This window comes from Lontra canadensis, unplaced genomic scaffold (genome assembly GCF_010015895.1).
Source record: "Lontra canadensis isolate GAN:19392208 unplaced genomic scaffold, GSC_riverotter_1.0 scaffold25, whole genome shotgun sequence".
Taxonomy (NCBI): domain Eukaryota; kingdom Metazoa; phylum Chordata; class Mammalia; order Carnivora; family Mustelidae; genus Lontra; species Lontra canadensis.
Window position 1 is genome coordinate 10946053 of NW_022631019.1, and position 22078 is coordinate 10968130.

General features: G+C 62.2%; 3 protein-coding genes across 5 annotated transcripts in view; all 3 read left to right on the top strand.

The window, feature by feature from the left end:
- Nucleotides 1-21793, top strand: part of PLEKHM2 (pleckstrin homology and RUN domain containing M2) — a 50349-nt gene extending 28556 nt beyond the window's left edge. Inside the window, exons 8-21 of one of the 2 annotated variants that reach the window (XM_032863493.1) lie at nucleotides 1421-1649; nucleotides 2729-3574; nucleotides 3838-3907; nucleotides 4011-4101; nucleotides 4400-4464; nucleotides 4829-4917; nucleotides 5504-5636; nucleotides 5894-6084; nucleotides 6465-6530; nucleotides 7203-7362; nucleotides 7690-7869; nucleotides 7978-8094; nucleotides 8379-9181; nucleotides 21781-21793. In XM_032863493.1, the coding sequence (XP_032719384.1) occupies nucleotides 1421-1649; nucleotides 2729-3574; nucleotides 3838-3907; nucleotides 4011-4101; nucleotides 4400-4464; nucleotides 4829-4917; nucleotides 5504-5636; nucleotides 5894-6084; nucleotides 6465-6530; nucleotides 7203-7362; nucleotides 7690-7869; nucleotides 7978-8094; nucleotides 8379-8513 (2372 nt within the window). In that variant the 3' untranslated portion in view covers nucleotides 8514-9181; nucleotides 21781-21793. Of the gene's footprint in view, nucleotides 1-1420; nucleotides 1650-2728; nucleotides 3575-3837; nucleotides 3908-4010; nucleotides 4102-4399; nucleotides 4465-4828; nucleotides 4918-5503; nucleotides 5637-5893; nucleotides 6085-6464; nucleotides 6531-7202; nucleotides 7363-7689; nucleotides 7870-7977; nucleotides 8095-8378; nucleotides 9182-21780 lie in introns of those variants that run through there. The other variant, XM_032863494.1, reaches the window with a different exon arrangement.
- Nucleotides 10750-13682, top strand: SLC25A34 (solute carrier family 25 member 34). Of its 2 annotated transcripts, XM_032863498.1 has the most exons (5): nucleotides 10757-11443; nucleotides 12021-12086; nucleotides 12170-12322; nucleotides 12700-12834; nucleotides 13438-13682. In XM_032863498.1, the coding sequence occupies exons 1-5, from the start codon at nucleotides 11066-11068 to the stop codon at nucleotides 13618-13620; spliced, it is 915 nt and encodes a 304-aa protein (XP_032719389.1). In that variant the 5' UTR covers nucleotides 10757-11065; the 3' UTR covers nucleotides 13621-13682. The 2 variants fall into 2 exon arrangements, with proteins under 2 accessions (XP_032719390.1, XP_032719389.1); XM_032863499.1 differs by lacking the exon at nucleotides 12700-12834 and having other exon boundaries at nucleotides 10750-11443.
- Nucleotides 15627-19659, top strand: TMEM82 (transmembrane protein 82). Its single transcript, XM_032863497.1, has 6 exons — nucleotides 15627-15780; nucleotides 15914-15986; nucleotides 16201-16375; nucleotides 17140-17554; nucleotides 18808-18989; nucleotides 19263-19659. The coding sequence occupies exons 1-6, from the start codon at nucleotides 15693-15695 to the stop codon at nucleotides 19356-19358; spliced, it is 1029 nt and encodes a 342-aa protein (XP_032719388.1). The 5' UTR covers nucleotides 15627-15692; the 3' UTR covers nucleotides 19359-19659.
- Nucleotides 21794-22078: the final 285 nt, after the last annotated feature.

A 22078-nucleotide genomic window follows, 5' to 3' on the forward strand; every position in this document is an offset into this window, starting at 1 on the left:
GGACCCTTCTTTGAGACAGAAGGGCAAGGTTGTCTACCTCTGAGAACTAAGGCTCTGGGGGCCCAGGACTGAAGGAAGTCTCACATGTTGCTAGTGTTTTTCTAGCAGGGCTGGCAATTGCCTTTGGCCCCTACCTTTGTCCTTATGTTAAAAGACACTGTACTTTAAAAAAAAAAAAAAAAAAAAAGGATGGTGTGCTGTATCAGTGGACAGTTGCCTGCTGGTTTCCAGGACCCATGAGGAAGTGGCCAGCACGTTGGGCCCTTCCAGATGAGGCCGAGGGTAGGAAGCATGTTTGCCACATCTCCTCTGGGCAGATAATGGCCCACACGATGTGTGTACACTGGCAAATGGGGCGTGAGCATCCCGTGCCCCGTGCCATTAACCTTCACCCGATCTCGTCCCATAGCTGGGCCTCAGTTCTCTGCTGGGCCTGCTCCCATCTGCCACCAGATAAACGCCCAGTGTGCTTTTCCTGCTCCTGTTCCGGTAACCTGGGCCGGGTGGTTGGGGTAGGGGGAGCGGTCAAAGCAGCCCCTCTCTGGAGAGGCAGCACCCTCCCCCTACCCTGCCTTCTCCCCAGGGTGGAGCCAAGGGTGAGGGGGACCCAGAAGGGACCCGAGACTTGAGTGAAATGGAGTTCCCAGCTCGCGCCTTAAAGGGGTGCCTGGTCCCGCCCCCCACTCCGGGAGTATACCGATGTCAGGGAGAGAAGCAGCCGCCGAAAGGCCTGTGAGGCAGTTGTTGGGGGCGGCCACTCAGGACCCCTTTCCTCTCCCCTTTGCATCTCCTTGTTGCTCTGGTCTGTCATTCTTCCCACTGTGCTCTGGGCCCTTGTTCTGCCTTTCCCCCACCCTCCGGACTCCCTATCCTATCTCTCATCCCCTGACTGTACCCTGCACCCCTCAATTTCTCTGATCCCTATCGTCTCCCTCTGTTCTCCCTTCCTTTGTTGCTTTTATCTGCCTCTGGTGCGGGGCGGAGTGGGCACCCTTCAGAGGACTTCGGGTATCTCAGCCCTGCTGGATACCCCCCCAACACCTCCCTCTAACAGAAGGCCGTAAGATTAACCTGAGAGGTCCGTGCCCTGTGTCCTCTCCAGGCATCAAGGTCACCGTCCCTGACGGGCTTCCGCCTGGAGGCTGCTGAACCTTGGGGCTCTTACCTCCCAACTCAGCCAAATTGCTTTGAGCTCTTGGGGGTTCCCAGTGGAGTGGTGATGGCGTCCCTCCAGGTCACTCTTAGAGCACACGCCCTGTGTGCAGTTGGTTTGGGGCTTCTGCTCTTAAAACAGGGCCACCCTAATCAGATGTCCCCGGGAGGGACTCACCTGCCTCCCTCATGAGTTAAGGCAGGCTTTGGGGGCCTGGGGTCACCAGATGGTGTCTGACGGGCTGTCTCCTGTGTCCTGTTCTCCCAGATGGAGACCTCACAGACACCGTCAGCGGCCCCCATTCCACTGCTTCGGACCCAACCAGCAGTAAAGCTTCCACCAAGAGCCCCACCCAGCGCCACAACCCCTTCAGCGAGGACCCAGCAGAGACCGTGTCCTCCTCTGACACCACCCCAGTGCACACCACCTCTCAGGAGAAGGGCGAATCCCACACTCTCAACCTGCCAGACGCCTGCACAGAGCTCGAAGTCATTAGGTCAGCGGGCGTTGGGGGGACATCCGGGTGTCCATCCCGTCCACTCCCAGCATCATGTTTTAGTCCTCCTGCAAAGGGACCACACACCCAGGGGCGGACCGGGATCTTCCTAGAGACTAAGGGGTTCTCCAGTGGTTCTTGGAGCAAGAAGAAACAGAGGGCCTGAGCCCAGAAGGTGGTGTGGCACGGACGACAGCTATGGCTGGCAGCTGGGGCCACATCTGGGCTGCGGGGGCATTTGTCCGGTTCATTCAGGACCAGAAAACCCCTTCACACTGGAATTCTAACAGTTCTTGGATGTCCCCGTACAGTTTCTGAGATGTGTACTGATCCTAGTTCAGCATGGCTCCTCGAAAAGTGTCACCATCAGGGGGACAGGGACCTACCTAGAAGGGAAGGAGGAGGTGCAGGACAGACTGGGGAGCTCTTGGCCCAGAGCCTCCCAGGCTCCCCGACCTGCTCTGGCTCCCGCCCCTGAGACTCAGCACCGAAGAAGCAGATGTGCATGTCGTACCCTCCAAGGCTTGCTGGCCTGAGGCAGGAGACTGGTCCCTCCCTGTAGGCTGGTTCAAGGCCTCAGTTGCTTAAATGGCTCAGACCTGGGGTCGCCCTGCCGGGCCCATCCCAGCCAACTTGCCACCAAGGAAGTTTGAGCCCAGAAGACTCCGAGTGCATTTCTGGTTGAATTATCTGTGGTGATACCTGATGGGAAGAGAGCTCAGCTCAGGGGCCACTGGCCACATCCCAAGGGGAGGGCAGGGTTAGAGGCACCATCGTCCTGACCGGCCACGGCTTGTGTTTGTTCCCGGAGCAGCTGGTGCCGCTGTGACAGCAGCTAGAATTCGTAGGCCTTGCTCAGGGGTTCCTGCCTCTGCCGGCAGCGGGGCTACCTCAGGGCCTGAGCTGCTCTTGCCCCCTGGCCTAGGGCCTCCCACCCAGCACTGCCCAGGACCACCGAAGCTCCCTCCTGTGCCCTCGGAGGTCACACGCCCAGGATCACCCCCTTTGACCCAGCCTGTCTCGTTCGCCAGTTCTGCGGCGCTCAGATGGTAAATCTCTCCCTGTCCCTACTGTCCCAGGGTCACCAAGAAGAAGAAAACCGGCAAGAAGAAGAAGACGAGGTCGGATGAGGAAGCCAGTCCACTTCACCCCGCCTCCACCCAGGACACCGGTGCCCGGCGGGGAGACGGCGACAGCCTGGTCAGCAGTCCAGGCCTGGGGCGGGCCTCCCCCGATGCGACCATTACGTCCCCGCAGGAGGAGGGAGAGGGGCCCAGCAGCACGGCGGAGAGCAGCGAGCTCTCGGAGCCAGGCCAGATGGGCCTGCTTATCCCGGAGATGAAGGACACGTCCATGGAGCGCTTGGGGCAGCCCCTGAGTAAGGTGATCGACCAGCTCAACGGGCAGCTGGACCCCAGCACCTGGCGCTCCCACGTCCAGTCCCCAGACCAGTCCTTTCGGACCGGCTCCCCCGGGGAAGCCCCGGAGAAGCCGCCATTTTGCGACTTTAGTGAGGGGCTTCCAGCCCCAATGGACTTCTACCGCTTTACCGTCGAGAGTCCAAGCACTCTTACGTCAGGTGGCAGCAACCATGACCCTGCAGGGCCGGGCCAACCGCTGCATGTTCCTGGTAGCCCTGCGACTGCTGGCCAAGAAGAGGGAGGAGGAGGAAGAGAGGGGCAGACGCCTGGGCCCCTAGAGGACGCACCCCCCGGGGAGGCCCCAGAGCCGGGGACGCAGGAGCCGGACGCCAAGCTGCCCCTGGTCGGGGAGGGGCCTGTGCCGGAGCTGGAGCCTGGGACCCACGAGACTCTGTGCGAGCTCAAGCGAGACCAGCCCAGCCCGTGTCTGAGCAGCGCGGAGGACTCCGGGGTGGATGAGGGGCAGGGGAGCCCCTCCGACATGAGCCACTCAGCAGAGTTCAGGTGCGCAGGGCCTGAGGGACGCTCCCATCCTCAGAAGCCGAGGACAGTGGGTGTCTATCCTCCAGACAGACAAAGTGTAGCTCCTGGGAGGCCTGGGCTGGGAGGCGGGATGGGGTGTAGGACCCCCCACACACACTCTGGCTCCCGGGCGGAGCCAGTGCCACGACAGCCACGCTCCCTCTGTGTGCCTGTGTGCCGCTGTGTATCGTGTCACCTCCTGCCCCTGCCCTTGCCTGACACCCCCACGCCTGTCGCTCTCACAGAGTGGACAACAATCACTTGCTTCTGCTGATGATCCATGTGTTTCGAGAAAACGAGGAGCAACTCTTCAAGGTCAGTCCCGGGGACGCCAGGGGGAGTGGGACAGCGCAGGCCCGGGGTGGGGCGGCAGGTGAGAGCTGGGGAGGCCTGACCCTCCTCTGTCGCGGCCCCGCAGATGATCCGGATGAGCACGGGGCACATGGAGGGCAACCTGCAGCTGCTCTACGTGCTGCTCACGGACTGCTACGTGTACCTGCTGCGGAAAGGTGCCTGCCGCCCCCGGGCCCAGCCGAGGCTGAGCATGAGGCCCGCCGCCCGCCCTCTCCCAGTGCCCCCACCCCCGGCTCTCTGCCGCCTGGCGTGCAGTGACCAGAACCCTGCCTGGCTGTGCCGCCAGCCCCTCAGAGGCCCCGTGAGACCCGAGCACCCCACATCACTCTCCTCCGTGTCAGATCGCAGGGCAAGGACAGGGCCACTCTCAGAGAGAGACGGAGTCTTAGAAGATGGGGCAGCAGGGGGAAAGGGACACCTGTGGGTCACAGGCATTGGGGTCTCCTCTCTCAGGGGCCGCGGAAAAGCCATACCTGGTGGAAGAGGCCGTTTCTTACAATGAACTTGACTATGTGTCGGTGAGTGCAGGCTTGGCGGTGGGCATACATCGTGGAACAGGGCTCCTCCGCCACCCGCCGGCAGAGCTGCAGAGTGAGGCCTGTCCCCACGGGGCCTCACCATCAGGCGTCAGCTTCTCTTAGAGCAGCTTGTGCCTCTGGCGCTGGGGAGGAGAACCGAGTTGAGGACTCCTCTTCACTCACCACGTTTCTGACCATCCCTCCCCGACTCATGCCAGGGTCCCTGGCCTCTGGGGCTTGACCCTGTGGCGCCTTCGGCGTGTGCTTCCTCCCTCCCCGGCCAGCCCTTAGCCCGGCCACGGCTGCCTCTTCCTCCAGGCAGCCGCCAAGCCCCGTGCGCGTGTGAAGGTCTCGTTTCTGGCAGGTGGGCCTGGACCAGCAGACCGTGAAGCTGGTGTGCACCAACCGCAGGAAGCAGTTCCTGCTGGACACGGCCGACGTGGCCCTGGCCGAGTGAGTGACACACCCCTGACCCCTGCCATCTCCCTATGTCCGTAGGACTGGAGAGCGGCCTGGGGGTGGCGGGGGAGCAGCAAGACACACAGACGTGGCAAACAAATGTGTTCCCTCTGGAACCTGTGGGGTGTGCAGGCATCCTGAGCGACTCGTGTCGTCTGCTTGGGCGACCTAAGACCTGAGGTGGCTGCCAGAGAGGAAGGGGGCTGGCGTGAGTTACTGACAGGAAAGAAACACAAGCCCCACCACTGGGCCACAGGTCTGGGCCACGGGCCTGGGCCACAGGGTGCATACAGAAATGACTCGTAATAACCCGGTGTCATTATACGGACTCGGGTCCCACCTGTACCGCCAGCAGACCCCAGGCCCCCCCGGGCCACTGAGAGTGGTTTGGCCTCTCCCAGGTCCCTGTCAGATGACAGCAGACTCCTGCGCGTCACTGCCCCACCTGCTGCCCTGAGCTCTGGTGCCAGCCAGCTCCCTCCCCAAAGTTTCTGGGAACCCTCCGGGCCAGGATCCTGTCTGGTTGAGGGGTGGGCCCCCCACCCCGGGCCTCTGACAGCAAAACCCACTCCCTGTGTAGGTTCTTCTTGGCGTCTTTAAAGTCTGCCATGATCAGAGGTTGCCGGGAACCACCTTACCCCAGTGTCCTGACTGATGCCACCATGGAGAAGCTGGCACTGGCCAAATTTGTGGCCCAGGAGTCTAAGTGTGAGGTGAGTGCCAGGAGCGGAGCGGAGGGGTCGTCCCTGAGTCCCTGAGAGGCCCGCTGTGGTGTCAGGATGAGGTCGGGCACTGCAAATGGAGGTCTTTAGCGTTTCTCTGTTCCCCACCGGGGAGGGGCTCTCCTACCCCAGGTCCTGTCCCCCACCCCGCTGGGGTTGTGCCCTTGCTTCCTCAGTGGCCTTTCCTGGTGCTGGGCCGTCGGTGAGCCGGGCCCAGGCCTCACCACTCTGTCTGCTGCCCCTCCCAGGCCACTGCTGTCACTGTGCGCTTCTATGGGCTTGTCCACTGGGAGGACCCCATGGACGAGACCCTGGGTCCCATCCCCTGCCACTGCTCACCCCCCGAGGGCATCATCACCAAAGAAGGCATGCTGCATTACAAGGCGGGCACCTCCTACTTGGGCAAAGAGCACTGGAAGACATGCTTCGTGGTACTCAGGTGGGCACGCCCGCAGCGCCGGCCTCGGGCTCAGCCTGGAGCTCGTTGGACTGGCCGCTGAGGAGAGAAACCCGAGGGGGCCTCCTTCCACCCCCATGAGGGTTTTAGAGCCCACCTGCCTTGGGATATTAGAGCTTCTGTGTAAAGGCTGCCATCTTCAGGGCCCAAGGAATCCTGGGGCATCAGGTGTAGATGTGGGCTGGGCTGCTGCCTCCCACTGTCCCGGGCTGCTGAGGTGGTAGTGTGCCCTCCTGTGCCTCTGCTTCCTTCTTCACCCTCCATTTCAGTCCCCAGCTTGCAGGGTGTCCCTGGGATTTGGGCTCTACCTGGCTCTCAGTTTCAGGGACAGGCCTCACCCCTGCTCTGTTGTGCCCCTGCAGCAACGGGATCCTCTACCAGTATCCCGACCGCACTGATGTCACCCCCCTGCTCTCGGTGAACATGGGGTGAGTGCCCTGGCGATGCGGGGCTGGGCAGCTGCGGGGCCTCGTGTGGCCCGCCGCCCCCAGGGTGAGGACTCTGGCTAAGCGTGTGGCCCAGAGCTCCTGTCCTCCCTGGCTAGGGCTGATACCCGCCCTTATCCATCAGCTCAGCTCACCCCACTCAGCCGCACCCCATCCGGCAGCCCTGACCGGTAGCCGGGGGTCTGCTGATCTCTGAGGGGCTACAGGATCCTGAGCCAGGGGAGGAGGGATGGTTTCCTATCAGGGAGGGAAAGATCTGGTCAGGCAGGGGAAAGGGTCACTCGCCCTGGGAAGTTCCCGACCTGATGGAAGACGGACACACACATGCTTGGAGACAGCCTTGGGCCCCAAGAGGGAGTATGAGTGCATGTGCCCCGATAAAGGGAGGGCCAGAGCCCGGAGCCCCTCCTCACCCCTCGCCTGGCCAGGCCACAATAGCTAGGAGGGTCCTGGCGATTCTGGAAGCAGAAGTTGTTCCACAGAAAGGGGTGGGCCTGGCCAGCAGCTACCAGCCTCTCCTGAGAGTCCCGGGGGTCTGCACTACCCTCCCAGGTCCTCCTGCCTCTGGGACGCGGGGGCAGGCACGCTGTGTCCGCACGCCTTGAGCCGCCCCCGCCTCCTTGCTCCCCTTTCACCCCTCCTCGTCTGGCCCAGGGGGGAGCAGTGCGGTGGCTGTCGGAGAGCCAACACCACGGATCGGCCCCACGCCTTCCAGGTCATCCTCGCCGACCGGCCGTGCCTGGAGCTGAGCGCTGACAGTGAGGCCGACATGGCCGACTGGATGCAGCATCTCTGCCAGGCCGTGTCCAAAGGGGTGAGCGCCCCCGGCCTGCACTGTCCCCCAGCCTCCCGACCCGTGCGGGATCCCCGGGTCCCTGGCCCAAACCCTCACGCTCGGGGAGCAGCTCGTGGGAACCAAGATGGGGACGTCCAGGGGACAAACCGGGAGTGGACCCTAGAGCTCAGGACACCCCCACCGCCTCCCCTGTCCCCACCTGTGCTTCTGAGGTGGGCGGAGCCTGTCTGACCCCTGAACAGAGGGGCCGAAGGGCTGGCCGGGCCGGAGTGTGGTGTCCTGGTGCCGGCCAGCCCGGAAGAGCTCCAGCTTGCCTCTCCCCTCCCCTCCGCCCATGCCCTTCAGGTCATCCCCCAGGGGGTGACTCCCAGCCCCTGCATCCCCTGCTGCCTAGTGATCGCCGCCGACCGCCTCTTCACGTGCCACGAGGACTGCCAGACCAGCTTCTTCCGCTCCCTGGGCACAGCCAAGCTGGCCGACGTCAATGCTGTTGCTACAGAAGTGGGCAAGGAGTACTGTGTCTTGGTGAGCCGCGTGGGTGGGGGAGGGGCGGGGAGAGGGGGCGGGGCGGGGGCAGGCCCTGCAGAAGGGACGCTGTCTCTGCTCACCTGGGGACCCGCTCGCTCGCCCCAGGAGTTTTCCCAGGACAGCCAGCAGCCCCTCCCACCCTGGGTCATCTACTTGAGCTGCACATCTGAACTGGACCGATTCCTGTCTGCACTCAGCTCTGGGTGGAAAACTATCTACCAGGTACCTAGCTGCCCAGGGCCCCGAGGAGGGAGTGGAGGCGCTCCCTGGGGAGGGGGGCCCCCGCACAGTACAGAGGCAGGAATTGGGCTTGGGGACAGCACCATACCCATAGCTCTGGGACAGACTCCGGCCCCGTGCCCCTGAGGCCACAGCTCATAGTTGAACTTGGGAAACGCCGCTGCTGACCTTGGTCCCACAGTGCAGGGGGACCCGGGGTTCCCACAGCTTCCCGAGAAAGCAGGGTCCTGGACCACAGCCCTCAGATTACCCCGGAACCCCCACAGGTCGACCTCCCCCACAAGGCCATCCAAGAAGCCTCCAACAAGAAGTTTGAGGACGCCCTGAGCCTCATCCACAGCGCCTGGCAGCGGAGCGACAGCCTGTGCCGGGGCAGAGCCTCCCGGGACCCCTGGTGCTGAGGCGAAGCCGGTCGGCATCCCGGGGCCAGGAGGGGCCTGCCAGCAGCACCCGCTGTCCTCACTCTGCCCTCGTGCGGCTTGGGGCCAGGGTTGCCCCTGTGTTCCATGGCCCACTCCTGCCCTGGGGGACAGAAGCACCGACGGGGTCTCGAGCCAGGGTCTCTGCCCTCGCAGGGATACAGAACGGGTGCTCCACGCTCTCGGGCTTCCCGCCTGGCGGTGGTGACTGGAGAGCGCTGGGGCGGAGGGTCTGAGCCCTATGGGCTCTGCGTACGCGCGGCATGTACGGATGCGTCTGCCTCTCCAGGATGGCGATGAGAGTCATGCCGACTCTGCGGGGAGCAGAGGACTGAGAGGGCAGGAGTCCCCTCTTCCCCTCCTGGGTCAGGGGTCCCGACCAAGGCCTGACCATCCTCGTTCACTTTTGAACACTCAGCTGGCCGCGCAGGGAAGCCGGACGCTGGGGCCTCCATGCATGCTCCCTCGCTAACGCCGTCCCCAGCCGCACTGCTGTCTGCCGGCGAGGGCGCCCGGCTGGGGGCTGGGGCTGGGGGGCTGGGCAGCCCCTCCCTGGCTGCCCGGAGGCCCTGTGTGTCCAAGGCACCCACCTCTCCCCAGACTGCAGTGCCAGGAGGACCCAGGAGTCAGGCTGTCTCCTTCTGCCGGGAGTGGGGCAGAGCCCACCAGTCTGGCATCCCGGAGAGTGCCTCCTGACTGTCCCCTGCTTGGCTGGAGCCGGACCCTCTGGGGGAAGGGGTCAGATGGTCTGGGTTTGGTGTTTTGTTTTTGTTTTTTTTTTTTAAATAAAATAGACACGTTATATTGCCAAGACTTGTCACTGGCCCTTTGTGACCCGGCTGGGGGTGGGAGATCTCTGCACACACACACCCCGCACTGGCTGCCTCGCCCCTCCCCGTCTGAAGCCGCTCTGCCATTCATTCCTGATTTTCTTCCGTCAGCTGCTGTGTGCTGACGCTGGGCGCCGCGGGCGCTCACCCACTGCCCCGGTGCTGCTCTCTGGAGCTCAGGCCCTAAGGGTTTCTTGGCCTGACCTTTGCTCTCCTATTTCCTGCAGCGCCCAGGGCAGGGGAGGACACTCCTCTAGTCCCAGGGCCTGTCTCCACGGCCAGCCTCCCCAGCTCTGGGGATGAGGGCCGGCCATTTGGGATAAACCCGAGAGTCCAAGCTGTCCCCAGACTGTTTGTTGAGCTGCTGCCCTGGGGGCTGACCAGAGGGTGCCGCCAAGCTTAACAGGTGCAGGCAGGGGAGGGGAGGGGAGCCTGAGGCACTCGAGCACTTGGCAATGCCCCCCGCCAGGCCCTCACACCTGGGCCGAAAGGAGTGGGTGCTGGGAAGGGTGGGCATGGAGCCTGTGGAGCATGGAGGCTTCGGTGATGCGGGGTGTCCATGGCAGAAGGGAGATGCCTTGGGGACAGAGACCAGGGTGGTGCTGGCTCCCAGGGGTGTGAGGTCCCTTCTAACACAGAGCCATTTCCACACCAGGGCCTCTCCTCCAGACACCTACAGCCCAGAAGGGGCTCCCACCAGAAGGGGGGCAGGACTGGGGGGCAAGTCTGCATGGGGCGATGACCAAAGCCTCGGGCCACTCCTTGAGACACATGGCTCAACGGCCCTGAAATCATCTGAGGCAGGGACGGAGAGAAAGGAGCCAGAAGGGGGGGGGGGGGGGGGGGGAGGGGATATGGGCCATCTTTTACCGGTGAAGCCCTGTGCTAGGCGTGCTGTTCATGCATCTCTAGCCCTCCAAAAAACCTCTGAGACAGATACTAATATTCCCATGTTACAAATAGACTGAAGCTAGCAGAGGGAGTGATTGCCCAGGGTCACACATGACAGCGGAGCCTGGGATTCAAAACCAGTTCCACAGGGCCCGAGAAGCCCTTTGCCGCCGCTGCTCTCCCTGACAGTGGAACCATAGACCGTGGGAGCCGGACTGGAAGACTGAGGCTGGGGAAGGGGAGCTGCAAAGATGGTGCAGGGTGGTTGTGGACAGTGGCTGCATTGCCTGGGCACGTGGCTCCGGGACCCTCCCTGGGCAGTCGCCCCTGTGCCCTGGGCTCTGAGCTGCAGCAGGACTGACTAGGCCAGAAGTACCCTTTGCTCCAGGGCCAGAGGGAGGGCAGGAGGACAAGAAAAGCTGGAGGAGGTGTCCCGGCTGACCCGCACCCTCTCCCCCGCCCCAATCAGCCCCCTCCCTGTCCCAGGTGACCTTTTCCCCAGATCCCAGGGTCCAGGCACACCCCCGCTGGGAGGTGTGGAGAACAGAGAGAGCTGGGATTGGTCCGAGCCAGCGGGGGCGTGTCCTGGGCTCCGCCAGCCCCAGTGGCTGAGCAGAGCAGGTGGACTCCCCAGATAGACCAGGGGCCACCCGGCCTACCCGACTGGGACCTCTGCCCACCAGACATGGCCCCAGGCCCCCTAGATCCCCAGCCCTGTGGCGGGGCAGGGGTGCAGATAGCCTAAGCGCCCCCACCCTAGGGCCTGTGCCCAGGCCCCTGACCTGGGCACGGCCAGCCTCAGGAACAGAGGCCATGGAGACGGTTGCCCCAGCTGTGGACCTGGTGCTGGGCGCCTCGGCCTGTTGCCTGGCCTGCGTCTTTACCAACCCACTGGAGGTGGTGAAGACGAGGCTGCAGCTGCAGGGGGAGCTGCAGGCCCGCGGCACCTACCCACGGCCCTACAGGGGCTTTTTGGCCTCGGTAGCAGCTGTGGTCCGTGCAGACGGGCTGTGTGGCCTGCAGAAGGGACTGGCCGCCGGCCTCCTTTACCAGGGCCTCATGAATGGCGTCCGCTTCTACTGCTACAGCCTGGCGGGCCAGGCTGGCCTCACCCAGCAGCCTGGTGGCACAGTGGTCGCGGGCGCGGTGGCTGGGGCACTGGGAGCCTTCGTGGGGAGTCCTGCTTACTTGGTGAGTGCCTTGTCTCCAACCTCCACCACCCCATGACCCAGCTCTCCAGTGGGGAAGGGAGGGTGGGCGCCTCTGGAACCTTCCAGGCTGGCTCTGGTACCAGGCGGGGTGGGGCGGGCTGGGTGGGGATGCTCCCCGGAACATCCCTGCTTGGGGGTTGGAATCTGTCCCTGGGTGCAAAGCCCCGGAGCCTTGCCTCATGCTCCTTCTCCTGGGGTCCCTGCTCCACTGGGCCTGAGTCAGGGGAGGGGGTAGAGGGTGACAGGGCAGGTGCTGGCGTGGTCACCTGTCTTCCTATGTGGCCCAGCAAGTTCAGAATAAGTGGGGCCTCTACGGACTAGGCCAGAGGCTGGATAGTCACCATCCCACTTAGTCCTCGGAACAGTGGGAGCGGGCAGGCTGGGAGAAGGTCACGTGACTTGCCCCAGGTCATACCGAGATGTAGACCCAGGCCGACTTCAGAGCCTCCCCACAAAACCCTGTTCCCCATGCCCCCTAAGCAGTGGGTGTGGGCTCGTGGAGGTCTGGAGGTCGGGCCGCTGCTTGTCCAGTCCCTCTGTCACATTTGCTCCCACAGGTCAAAACGCAGCTGCAGGCCCAGACGGTGGCCGCGATGGCCGTGGGGCACCAGCACCATCACCAGGTAGGGACTGTCACTCCCCAGAGCCCCCTGGGCTGGGTGGGCTGGCAGGGGCTGCCCAGTGACCCGGTGCCTTCTCCCCACAGAGTGTTTTGGGTGCCTTGGAGACCATCTGGCGGCAGCAGGGCCTGGCAGGGCTATGGCGGGGCGTGGGTGGGGCCGTGCCCAGGGTCATGGTCGGCTCAGCCGCCCAACTGGCCACCTTTGCCTCTGCCAAGGCCTGGGTGCAGAAGCAACAGGTGAGGAGCCAGGGACACCCGTGCCCACCCTCAGACACGACAGAATCGGGCCATCTGCCTCTGTTCTCCCTGTGTGGGCCCTCATCCCATCCCGACATCTCCAGCTGGACGCCCACCTAGGCAAGGCCAGTGGGAGGGGCAGACAGGGTGCCTGAAGAGAGCTGAGGACCCTGGCTCTGCCCTTGTGCCCAGCAGGGGTGGGGGCCGGAGCCCTGATGCCGTGAAGGAGCTGGGCTGGGGAAATGGCTGGAGGGGCCTGGTCTGCTCCCTTTCCCCCAACTCTTCCAGCCCACACGTACTGGGAGGGTAGGGTGGGCACCATGGGGGTGGGGGGATGGCAGCAGCTGCAGGGGTCAGAGCCTGTCCCATCCCCACAGTGGCTCCCAGAAGACAGCTGGCTGGTGGCCTTGGCTGGAGGCATGATCAGCAGTGTCGCCGTGGCCGCGGTCATGACCCCCTTCGACGTGGTCAGCACACGGCTCTACAATCAGCCCGTGGACGGAACTGGCCGAGTGAGCAGGGGAGGGGGCAGGGGGGATGCGGGGAGCTGGAGAGCATGCCCCAGTGTGCGCACACACACACACACACACACACACAGCCAGGGACATGCAGATGTGTGACATACACGAAGACACATCGATTTGGCCGGTTGGCTGAGCACTCACGTCCCCGGCACGGGCTAAGCAGGTTCACACCTGCGCTTTATTCTACCCTCACAACCACCTTCATTTTCCTGCTGAGGAAACGGAAGATCGGGGCAATCTAGTGACGTGCCTGAGGTCACCCAACTAGGCCTGACCCCACGGCCTGCCACGTACCGTTGCACAGGTTGTGTTCAACACAAAGGTGCCCTCCAAAGGCTGAGATGGGGACGAAATCCACTCGCATGCCTCTAGCCAAATCTTGGGCCCCGGGCGTGGGCTGTGGCTACCTGGAGGAAGAGGTCTCATCTTAAATGTCACAGCCTAAGGGGTCACCTTTCTGTAAGTTGCCTGCTTGGGGACAGTCTCTCTGCTGATGTACCGCAGAGGCCCCTCCACACAGACACACGCCCACTTGTGCCAGCCAAGGCCCCATGACCCCCGCAGTGACCTCCACCCTGCCTCTGTCCCCAGGGCCAGCTGTACGGTGGCCTCGCTGACTGCCTGGTGAAGATCTGGAGGCAGGAGGGCCCACTGGCCCTCTACAAGGGTCTGGGCCCAGCCTACCTGCGCCTGGGCCCCCACACCATCCTCAGCATGCTCTTCTGGGATGAGCTCCGGAAACTGGCCGCGCGGAGCCAGCACCAGGGCACCTAGGCGGCATCGCTCGTCCCCATCTCCTGACACAGCCCGGGACCCGGGAGCGACGGCCCGCTCCGGGTGGGAATGGCTGTCTTAGAGGCCACAGGCCCAGCCCCACCACACATCCGAGGAGAGTGTGGGCAGCTCCGGTCAACCCAGACCCACGGCCCGCTCGGGGCCGGAGCCGCTTGCTCTCTGTTCTCTGGCAAGTTCTCTTCCCTCTGCCTGGGTTACCTCATCCCAGAGCCTTACCCGTGATTATAATAACCGCTCCGGGTCGTGACCGTCACCCCGAGTGGGGTCACTCACATGCATCGGCTTGCTTGGTCCTCAAACAGTGCGAGACGGTGAAATCCTCTTGTAGCAGGGGAAGCTGAGGCTCACCAGGTAGAAAGCCACACAGCTTTGAAGGGGCAGAACCAGCACTGGAACTTAGCTCTGCCCAGCCCAGACTGGTGCCCCTGGCAAGAGCCAGGACCACAGGCGCTGGAGAGCCTGCGTGTCACTATACACATGGGAAGGCCTCAGGCTTCCATAAAAAAGCCCCTCAAGCCAGGGGTTCAAACAACAGATGCTGTCCACGGTCTGGGAGCTGTAAGTCCAAGGTCAAGGTGTCAGCAGGGTTGGTTTCTCTGAGCCCTCTCTCCCTGGCGGCCCAGGGTCCTCACACGGTCTACCTTCTGTGTCTGTGTCCGAATCCCTTCTTCTAGGGACACTGGTCGTGCTGGACTAGCTCCCGCCTTAATGTCCTCCTTTTAACATAATTCCCTCTTCAGAGACCTCATCTCCAAGTACAGTCACAGACTGGGGGTTAGAACTTCAATGTACAAATGTGGAGGAGGGGGAGACATAATTCAGCCTGTGACATCCACCGAGAGCTTTTACGAGGGCCTCCTAGATGCCCAGCACTGTGGGCGTTTGCACAAATCCTCATGACCGTTCTGAAAGGGAGCTCTCGCAATGCCCATTCTTCAGGTGAGGAGACTGAGGCCCGGGGCAAGGAAGTGACTTGCTTAGGGGAGTCGCAGAGCCAGGTGTCCTCATCTGGGGCCCTCTCCCCTGAGCGGAAGCCACACTTCCCTCGCTGAGCGTGTTCCTCAGGCCCGCGCTGACCTTTGTGCTTCAGGAATGGATGCTGAGTCCCTGGAAGGGACAGGACTGGCCCAGGTCAAGCAGCCTGAACCGCCTACCCCGCCACACCCCACGTCTGCTCTTCCCAGGGGTACCCCTAGCACACACTCCAAACCAATAAAGTTTTCTACTTTGTTTACTTCAACGACTCCCTTCTGCTGGCAGTCTCCGTCTCCCCCACCCCTGAACCCCCACCCTTGGCTCTCTCTCCTCGCTCTGGGGAAGGAGGATCCAAAAGTCTTGGGGCAGGCCAGCCGCACCCCACAGCGTCCAACCGATGGAGGCCTGCCACCTAGCGGCCAGGGAGAGGACCGTCGGGGAAGGACGCACAGTGGCTGAGGGAGAGGAGGGCACCCCACCTGGATCTCAGCCTCAGGCTGTGGGAGGATAGGGGCCCTGCCTCCAGACCTCAGGCTGTGGGGGGACAGACCACCTTCCAGACCACAGGCGGAGGGGCACTGAGCCTCGGGCTGTGGGGACACAGACGGCCCCTTCCAGAACTGGGACTGAGGGGCAGAGCCCAGAAGCAAGGCTGGGGGCCAGGGCAACAATGACGCCCTGGGCTTCAGGAAGGCGAAACAGTGGGCATCCAACTTGAGCGGGGACAGAGGCCAGGACCAGTGCTGGAGACGGCCCCCACGTCGTGCTGCCCAGATGTGGAGCCCCTGAGCAGCGGTTGGCTCTCAAAGCCCCACAACCCTGCGGCCCTGAAGGTTGAGGTCCCTGCCTCCCCTCCCCGCCCCCCCTTCCCCTCTCCTCCCCTCTTCCCCCCTCCCACTTCTGACCTCACTCTTCTGGGACTTCTGACCCCCCCACTTCTGACCGCTCCCCTCCCCCACCTCTACCCTCCCCCTCCCCGCCCCACCCCTCCCTCCACGGACACCTTTGCCCCATGACGTTGATCTCTCTGGTGCAGATCTGGCGGGAGGCTGGGGCTGGGGCTGATCCCAGCGGCCATGTTCTCCCTGCCATCCCTCCCCTCCTGGCTCCCCAGCCTCCCCTCCCTCCAGTGGGGATCCGGCCTCCTCGACTCTGTCCTTCAAGGTGAGCGCCGCCTCCTCCTCCCACGCAGCCCCACCCCTCCACCCGCTTTGGGCAGCACAGGGTGGACCCCCCACGTGGGTCTCCCACCACCTCTCACCCTGCCAAACTCACTTGCTCTCCCTCCTGCCCTCAGGCCTCATCGGGGCCAGTGGAGTCTCGGTCCTGAACAGCCTCCTGAAGGTCTACTTCTTTGTGAACTGTGCCAAGTGAGTGTCTGCCAATCCAGCCCACTCCCCAGCCCTCCGGGAGCTCTGACCCCTCCGGGAGCCCTGATCACCCACCCCCCTGCTGAATTCGGCCTCCAGTGGGGAGGACTGAAGGGATGAGAACCTGTCCCCAGAGAGAGTTTCTGGGGGCCCAGGGCCGCTGCCTGGGCCGAGGCTGGGTTCTGACTCTGCCCACGCCCGCTCTGCACCACAGCAACCCCGAGCGGCGGCTGGAGAAGCAGCGGCTGCAGGCCCAGTGGGCCTCCCTGGAGACCGTGCACCTAGCCGGGCTGGCCTTGATCCTGACCGTCCTGGGGGCCCGGGTGGCTGCCCTGGTGGTTCTTGAGTTCTCCCTCCGAGCTCTGTCCACACTGCTCTCCCTGGGCCAGGTAAGACTTCCGGAGGTGGTGAGTCACTCCCCAGCCCTGGGCCCTAGTTTTCACCGGAAGCCGGGCCTAGCGGGAACACCCTGTCTCCTCACCACCCCTTTTCTGTAAGGCTGAGACTGGAGAGTACAGATTGCCTCCTGGGACTGGGAGCACAGACCCCTGCTCACTCGCTCTCGCAGTGGCCCGCAGAGGCCGCAGCCCCAGTCCAAGAAGAGAGCAGTTGCAGCTCCCGGCTGTGGTGCCCCCCACGTGCCAGGCAGGCGCCCGCCAGCTACTTTGGGTGCGTCATCTCGCGTGTCCTCACAGTCCTAGGGGGCAAAGCTCTGCTGTGACCTGCTTCTCATAGGTGGGGAGACTAAGGCTCAGAGAGGGTGAGCGACTTGTCCCAGGTCAGCCAGCAAGAGGTAGAGTCAGGCTTTGAACCCAGGTCTTCAAGGCTCCGAGCCACCAACCTTCAGTAAGCACGTGGGTCCCAAGTAACATTCGTGAGGGAAATCAAGCAGAAAGAAATGGTCCCAGGAGGGCTTGACTTGAAGGCAATATTCCTTCTTGGGAAACGATTCCCAAGGTTCCTTCTGGCTCCAGCCTCCTACAGAGTGGTCTGTGTGCCTGGTGAGAAGCAGCCGGAGGCCTGAGCACCCCCAGCCCTCCCCACTGTGCCCCTCTTCTGCTTCCGCCCCGCACAGGGCTCTGAGAGGGAGAAGCTGCGGCTATAACCCCCAGCACCCCCCACCACATCCCTCTTCTACTCCCGCCCCACGCAGGGCTCTGAGAGGGAGAGGCTGCAGCTGTACCTCGTAAGCCAGTACTCCCTGGGCTGTGGGCTGACCTGCGGCCTGAGCTTCCTGCAGGAGGGTGCCCCTCACCGCACCTTGAACTTGCTGCTGGGCCTCTGGCTGGCCACCCTGCTGAGCACGGGTGCCAGGCGCCTCTGCCGCCACACCTGCCAGCTGTATGAGCTACACAGCAGCCAGCACTACTGCGGGGTCTGCCTGGGCCTGCTGGCCAGCGCTCACGGCCTCCCCAGGCTGCTGGCCCGCGCCCTGGCTGTGGCCTTTGCTGTGGGTGACCTGGCGGCTGTGGCCCTCATCAACCGGGACTTCCCGACCACCTCGGATGCCGTGCGCTTCTGGACGCCGCTCGTCATCTGCTACGCCCTGCTGGTCATCTACATGCAGGGTAGGGGCCACCACTGGGATCCTGGGGGGCAGCTGGGCCACTCGGCACTCACATCCCGTGGTCTGGCCTGGGTGCAGCACCACGCTGGGACCCGGGGAGGCCACCTACGGTTAGACCCCACCTCTACCATCCCAGGGCGCCTGTCTACCAACAGAAGCCACAGGGAACAGCTCGGGGAAGGGTGTGTCGTGCTGTGAGGAGATGGAGCTTGAATAGGTAGGAGCCCAGCAGGAAAGGTGTGAGGTGGCGGGCAGGGGGAACCACACATGCCAAACCCCAGAGGTGAGAGAAGGCATGGCACCATCAAACAATTGAAAAAAGTTGAGTGTGGCTGTCACCCCAAGGGAATGGGGAGAGGATGAGGCTGGCCAGCTGCATGGGGGCCTGATGGGGAGCCCTCATCAGCCAGGCTGGCCATCTGCTGAGAAACCATTACAGGTTTTTAGTAGGGGAGAGCAACCTGGTCAGATGTGGGCTATAGGAAACACCATTGGCTGCAGGGGAGAGATGGGGTAAAAGGGGCAGGACAGGGAAGTGCAGTCAGGCAGAGAGCAGCAGGTGCAAAGGCCCTGAGGTGGGAGTAAGCTTGGTGTGCTTGCTGAACAAAAAGAAGTCCTGGACGCCTCCAGGATAGTAAGGAATGGGAGCAGGTCAGAGGTGAGGTGAGGTGGGTTGGAGAGCAGGCATCCTATCAGGCAGGACCTCACCGCCAAGATAAGGAGTTTGGAGCTTATCCCAAATGCAATGGAAAGTCCTGGGAAGAATGTAAGCAAAGGAAAGATTTCATCTTGTTGATCCGTTTAGAAGGTCACTAGCTGCTGAACAGACATGGAGTAGACACTTGACCTACAAAGTCAAGAACAGAAGCCAGGAGCTGGGACTAGGCAGGGCAGCAGGAGTGTGGAGGTGGGCTCAGATGGGGATCCACTTAGCAGAAAGTGTCCCCACGGTTTACTGAGGCGTCAGATGTGGGAGTGCAGTCGGGAGGACTCCTCCACTTGGAGCTGGCGTGCTCCCCCACCCCCACTGTAAGCAGAGCACAAAACAGCAGGGAGGCTTGGGGGTGAGCAATGAGCCTGGGAGGCGGTTGCTCAGAGAGTGGGGGTGGGGGAGGAGGGAGGGAGGGAAGGGGGCTGCGGGGGTGGGGTGGTCCCCAGCTGGGAGGTCCAGGCTCCGCTCCAGCTGGACCTGAGTTTGGGGCTCCAGGCATGGTGGCAGGCAGTGACAAGCACCCCCTTCCCCCCACCCCATAGAAGAGCAACGGCAGCACCCCGGCCTGCAGAATCACGCCCAGACCTTGCTGGTGCGCATGGGCGGCCTCTTTGTGCTGCTGCTGACCGTGGGCAGCTGGCTGGACCTCCTGGGAGTCGTCCTGTCCCTGCTGGGCGAGCTCTGGTGCCTGGCAAGCAGCCGCACTCTGCTGGACCTTTGCCAGGTACAGATGGGCCCTCCTCCCCGAGCGCCCCCCCAGACCCTGAGCCCTGCCGCAGACAGCTCAAGGAGCCTCAACACGCCCCAAGTTTAAGAAGAGCTGGGATGACCTTTCTTGGGGTGGGGCAGAAGGAGCTTCCTCCTGGTGTTAACCTTTGACCCCTCAGAGGTCCAGTGTTGGAGGAAGGGCCTGGGTAATCAGAGGTCTGAAGTCCCCCAACAGAGGATGGGGGAACTGAGTGGTGTCCTCCATCTTTCCCTCCCCACCTTCCCTCAGGATTTTCCATCCCAGAGGCCGACAGTGTCTGCTGCAAGGGAGTCCCAGCCCCAGCCCTCAGCAGCCACCCAGCCCCGGGGCCCAGTCCCCTCCTGACTGGCCTTAGCCAGGACTCGGAGTCTGTCTTAGGCCCACCCGGGCTCTTCTGGAGGCCTTGACCCCAGGGCACTGCCCGGAGGCAGAGGGGACAGGGCTGGCCCCCACCTGGAGCTTGAGCTGGGCGCTGGGGGCTCCTGGCAGGGAGGGTTTGGGGCTAGGGACCTCCGAAGGGGGGCACCAGAGGCCAGTGGGTGAAGCCCCGTTTTTCTCAGGATGGACAATGGGTATAACCCCCTCAGACCCTCCTTCCCCAGGGGGTTTGGGGCATGAGGGAGAATTGCGTCCTCAGAATGGCCCCCTTTACTGGCCTCCCTCTCCTCCTCCATGAACAATAATAAAGATGAATTTTCTCAACCTGTGCTTAGAATCATGAACATACAGAGAGGGAAAGAGGCTTTTCTGAGGCCACACAGCCCTTCTGACTGGGGCAGGTTCCGGGGATACATGCGGGCTGGGTTCCCTGGGGTTCAGGAGTTCCATATTGATGTGTCTGAGGAAGCAACGGGGACCCAGTGGCAAGGACTCATGCTCCAGCACCCACCTGCAGTCGTGATGGACAGTGTCCGTGTCCCGTCTCACCCTAGGCTGTCCAAGACCATGAGGGTCCTTGCCATCTCAGCCTCGTTCAGCCCTGTCTCTCCTGCAGGGCCCAGCCCAGGAGACCACAGAGTATCTGGGAAAAGGTTGGGTACCAGCTCCTCTGCTTACTTGCTGTGTGCCCTTGGGTGGGTCGCTGCCACTCTCTGAGCCAATCAGAAGAAAAACGGCCATGTGTAGGGTGCTTACCACGTGCCAAGCACTTTTACAATCTCATTTCGTTCTGACATCAGCCCCAAGAGACAATTACTGTTATCCCTTTTTAACAGATTCAGAAACAAGCCCAGAGAGGTTATGTAACTTCCTCAAGGTCAGAGAGCTAGTTAGTGGGGAAGCCAGGATTGGAGCCCAGGTGGCCTGCCCCGCAAAGTGCAAGTGCTTTGCATGCTTCCTGCTACCCTCTTCTCGCTGAAGAACTGGGGCCAGGGAAAACCAACAGAGGTGCACATAAAAAATATGGCAGATCCATTCCTGGAAGGTTCTGGAATGTGGTTCCAGTCACCTTGTGAGCAGAGTAGCCTGAGGCTACAGGGACTGAGGGCCCTTTTGGAGGAGGGGCCCCACAGGGCAAAGAAGACTCCTAGCTAGGGGGTGTCCTGGGGACTACGGGGGTCAGGTTGTCCGGGAGTGACAGAGGAGACACCAGGGAGGAGGTGAGGCGAGAAGATTCTTGGAGGATTCCAGGTTCTGGCGAGCCTCGCTTCTCAGCAAAGGCTACCACGGTCACCCAAAGGTGACTGCTTCCAGACAGACAGCATCTGGTATAGGATTCTCTGCTCCCCACCCCAGGGCACACCTGGGACACAGAGGCAGGCGGGCCCCAAAGTTGGACAGGATGGTTTCAGCTCCTTCCTCCAGAAATGGCCACCTCAAACCCAATCTCTGATCCCTTACTCTCCCCGCTCTACCCCCAGGAAGGCCTCTTAGCTCCAAAGTAGCTGAGGTGGGGGGAAATGCCTGTGGTTGCCCCCTCCCCCAATCCAGGGGAGCCCCCCTCTGCCTGGGAGCGTGTTCAGTTCCCTCTGGGCAAGAAACTTGCCCCAGTCTGAGAGGAAATGGCTCAGTTAGCTGGGCACACGGCCAGCCCTTGCCAGACCCAGACTGGGCACCGGGTTCCGACTCAGGCCCAGTGTTTTTGCTGGAAGGTCCCCTGGCCTCCTGGCCCCCAACACAGCCTGAGACCCTGTGGGGCCAGTGCTGGGAGGGGATTGGATTTGGCGGTCCTTTCCTTTTTATGGACACGGGGACCATTTCCAAACAAAAACTGAGCCACGTGGGTTGGAATAGGATTCTTTTCTTATCTATTAAATTATTTTTGTGAAAAGTCTAACAAGGGTATAAAAATTAGATCACTCTAAGTGAGGCATTTAGGAAATCTCCATACCAAACAAAGAAAAACAGGCCTGAAGTCCAGAGAGCAGAGGAAATACAGAAGGTCTGGTCTGGAGTGGAGTACACAGCTGGGACTCCTTCTCCTCCAGAGACCATGAGCTCCTGAATCCTGGGCCCAGACCAGCAGCCTTCTGAGGAGGTGGGAGACCAGGCTCCCCAGTCTCTACTAAGAGAGAATGGTAACCTCCAGCTGGGATTGGGGTGAGCCAGACTCCTCCCTCCTGAGCCCCTTACTTCTGGCTCTTCTGAGCTATGGCATTGCCCCTTGGGGCCTCCTGTGTGCCTTCCCGTATTTGCTCATTCACAAGTAATTCCTGAACATCTGCATGGGGCCAGGCTCTGGGCTAGAAAAGATGCAGAAGTAACAGCCACGCTACCAAGAAACAAAGCTGGGTAAGGCAATAGAGTGACAGGAGCTTGGGGCGAGCAGGCTAAGGAGAGTGTATATGTTAGCCACAGCTGCATAACAAGCAGTCCCAAAACTTAGCAGCTTAAAACAACAGATACTTATTGTCTCCCTCTTTTTTTTTTTTTGAGGGGGGTGTACTTGAACAGTGTGGGGGGCAAGAGGAGTGTGGAGAAGGAGAGAGAGAATCTCAAGCAGGCTCCATACCCAGCCCAACACGGTGCTCTATCTCACAACCCTGAGATCATGACCTGAGTCGAAATCAAGAGTCAGATGTTTAGGGGCACCTGGGTGGCTCAGTCGTTAAGCAGCTGCCTTCAGC

Coding starts and splice junctions, on each gene's coding strand:
- SLC25A34 (XM_032863498.1), top strand. CDS start 11,066: ATGGAGACGGTTGCCCCAGCTGTGGACCTGGTGCTGGGCGCCTCGGCC. Junction 11,444..12,020: donor TGGGGAGTCCTGCTTACTTG/GTGAGTGCCTTG, acceptor TTGCTCCCACAG/GTCAAAACGCAGCTGCAGGC. Junction 12,835..13,437: donor CCGTGGACGGAACTGGCCGA/GTGAGCAGGGGA, acceptor CTCTGTCCCCAG/GGCCAGCTGTACGGTGGCCT.
- TMEM82 (XM_032863497.1), top strand. CDS start 15,693: ATGTTCTCCCTGCCATCCCTCCCCTCCTGGCTCCCCAGCCTCCCCTCC. Junction 15,781..15,913: donor CCTCGACTCTGTCCTTCAAG/GTGAGCGCCGCC, acceptor TCCTGCCCTCAG/GCCTCATCGGGGCCAGTGGA. Junction 15,987..16,200: donor TTCTTTGTGAACTGTGCCAA/GTGAGTGTCTGC, acceptor TCTGCACCACAG/CAACCCCGAGCGGCGGCTGG.